Raw genomic sequence first — 1,529 nt, forward strand, 5'->3', positions numbered from 1 at the left:
AGGGTTTAGGGTTTAGGGTTTAGGGTTTAGGGTTTAGGGTTTAGGGTTTAGGGTTTAGGGCTGCGGATGGGGATCGTGTTGGATGCGTGGGGGCCCCCCATATGTAGCATTGGTTTATACATAGGAGCGTTAGCTCTTGAATTTTGATGGTTTAGGGTTTAGGGTTTACGGTTAAGGGTTTAGGGTTTAGGAGTTAGGGTTTAGGGTTTAGGGTTTAGGGTTTATGCCCTGGTGATAGATAGCTTGTATATATCTCTCCGCCTCCCTCTATCCCCTATTGGCGTAAACATTTATATAAATAAAATTCTTCTCTTTATATAAAACCACCGCCACCAGTATATATCTGAGCTGTATATACACCTCAACACCCCGGGGGCGCTTGCGGGCATGCAACGGGGTGTACGTACACCCCAACAAACACCACCTTCTCTCTGCTGCTGCTCCCTGCATTTCTTTCTTTTTCTCTCTCCTCTTCTACACGCACCCAGATGATTTGCTCTCAACGCCGGTGGAGCCGGCAGCAGCTGCAGCAGCNCTCTCCTCTTCTACACGCACCCAGATGATTTGCTCTCAACGCCGGTGGAGCCGGCAGCAGCTGCAGCAGCAGCAGCAGCAGCAGCAGCAGCAGCAGCAATACTACAGGCCGCAGCTCATGCTGCTGCTGCCGTCGCTGCTGCTGCAGCTCGTGCTGCTGCTGCTGCTGCTGCTCTGCAGTCGCGGGGCCCTTGCAGCAGATACAACGGTGAGCCGAAGCCAAACCTCTGATGCTAAACCACAAACCCTAAACCCTAAACCCTAAACCCTCTTTCTATGGAATGCCATTCCCTGCATCCATAGCAACAACCTCGACAGACAAACTCTAGGGTTTAGGGTTTAGGGTTTAGGGTTTAGGGTTTTGCTGTGCAGGAGGTTATCCGCCCTTCGGTCCACGCGGGATCGTGGTATCCTGGCTCAGGTACCTAAACCCTAAACCCTAAACCCTAAACCCTAAACCCTAATATAAGCTGTAGAGGCGGCCGTATGCACCGCGGCCCCGTCCCCGGACCCTTACTATGCATCCTAGGGTTTAGGGTTTAGGGTTTAGGGTTTGTGTGCAGGACCTGAACTCCGCGCTGCTGTCGATGCACTGCTCGATGGCGCCTCCACCGTAGAGGGCACAGTGAAGACTATCATCGTCCCGTAAACCCTAAACCCTAAACCCTAAACCCTAAACCCTAATCTTAAGTTAATACAGACCCCTACCCAGCCAGCCCCTTCGTTTCCACCCTCCTTGAGGCTCTCCGAGCTTGGGGTTCAGGCGCTGTGGTTTAGGGTTCAGGGTCTAGGGTTTAGGGTTTAGGGTTTAGGGTTTGTGAACAGGCACGCGGCGTTTCAGTATTCTGGGCCGACAGCAGCGGTGGCGTACAAGCAAATGTTGTCTCTTCAACGCACAGTGTAAGAAATATTTGAGGGTTTAGGGTTTAGGGTTTAAGGTTTAGGGTTTAGGGTTTAGGGTTTAGGGTTTAGGGTTTGGGGTTTACAGGAAGCGT

At 51.8% G+C, this 1,529-nt stretch overlaps 1 protein-coding gene across 1 annotated transcript in view; it reads left to right on the plus strand.

Moving 5' to 3' along the window:
• Positions 1 to 559: 559 nt before the first annotated feature.
• Positions 560 to 1,529, plus strand: part of EMH_0005400 (uncharacterized protein) — a gene marked incomplete at both ends in the record, with an annotated part of 4,533 nt that continues 3,563 nt past the window's right edge. Inside the window, 5 exons of the mRNA XM_013497189.1 lie at positions 560 to 742; positions 907 to 955; positions 1,098 to 1,179; positions 1,360 to 1,434; positions 1,507 to 1,526. Of these exons, the coding sequence (XP_013352643.1) occupies positions 560 to 742; positions 907 to 955; positions 1,098 to 1,179; positions 1,360 to 1,434; positions 1,507 to 1,526 (409 nt within the window). The remainder of the gene's footprint in view (positions 743 to 906; positions 956 to 1,097; positions 1,180 to 1,359; positions 1,435 to 1,506; positions 1,527 to 1,529) is intronic.

This window comes from Eimeria mitis, genomic scaffold, assembly GCF_000499745.2.
Source record: "Eimeria mitis Houghton genomic scaffold, Emh_scaff252, whole genome shotgun sequence".
NCBI lineage: Eukaryota > Apicomplexa > Conoidasida > Eucoccidiorida > Eimeriidae > Eimeria > Eimeria mitis.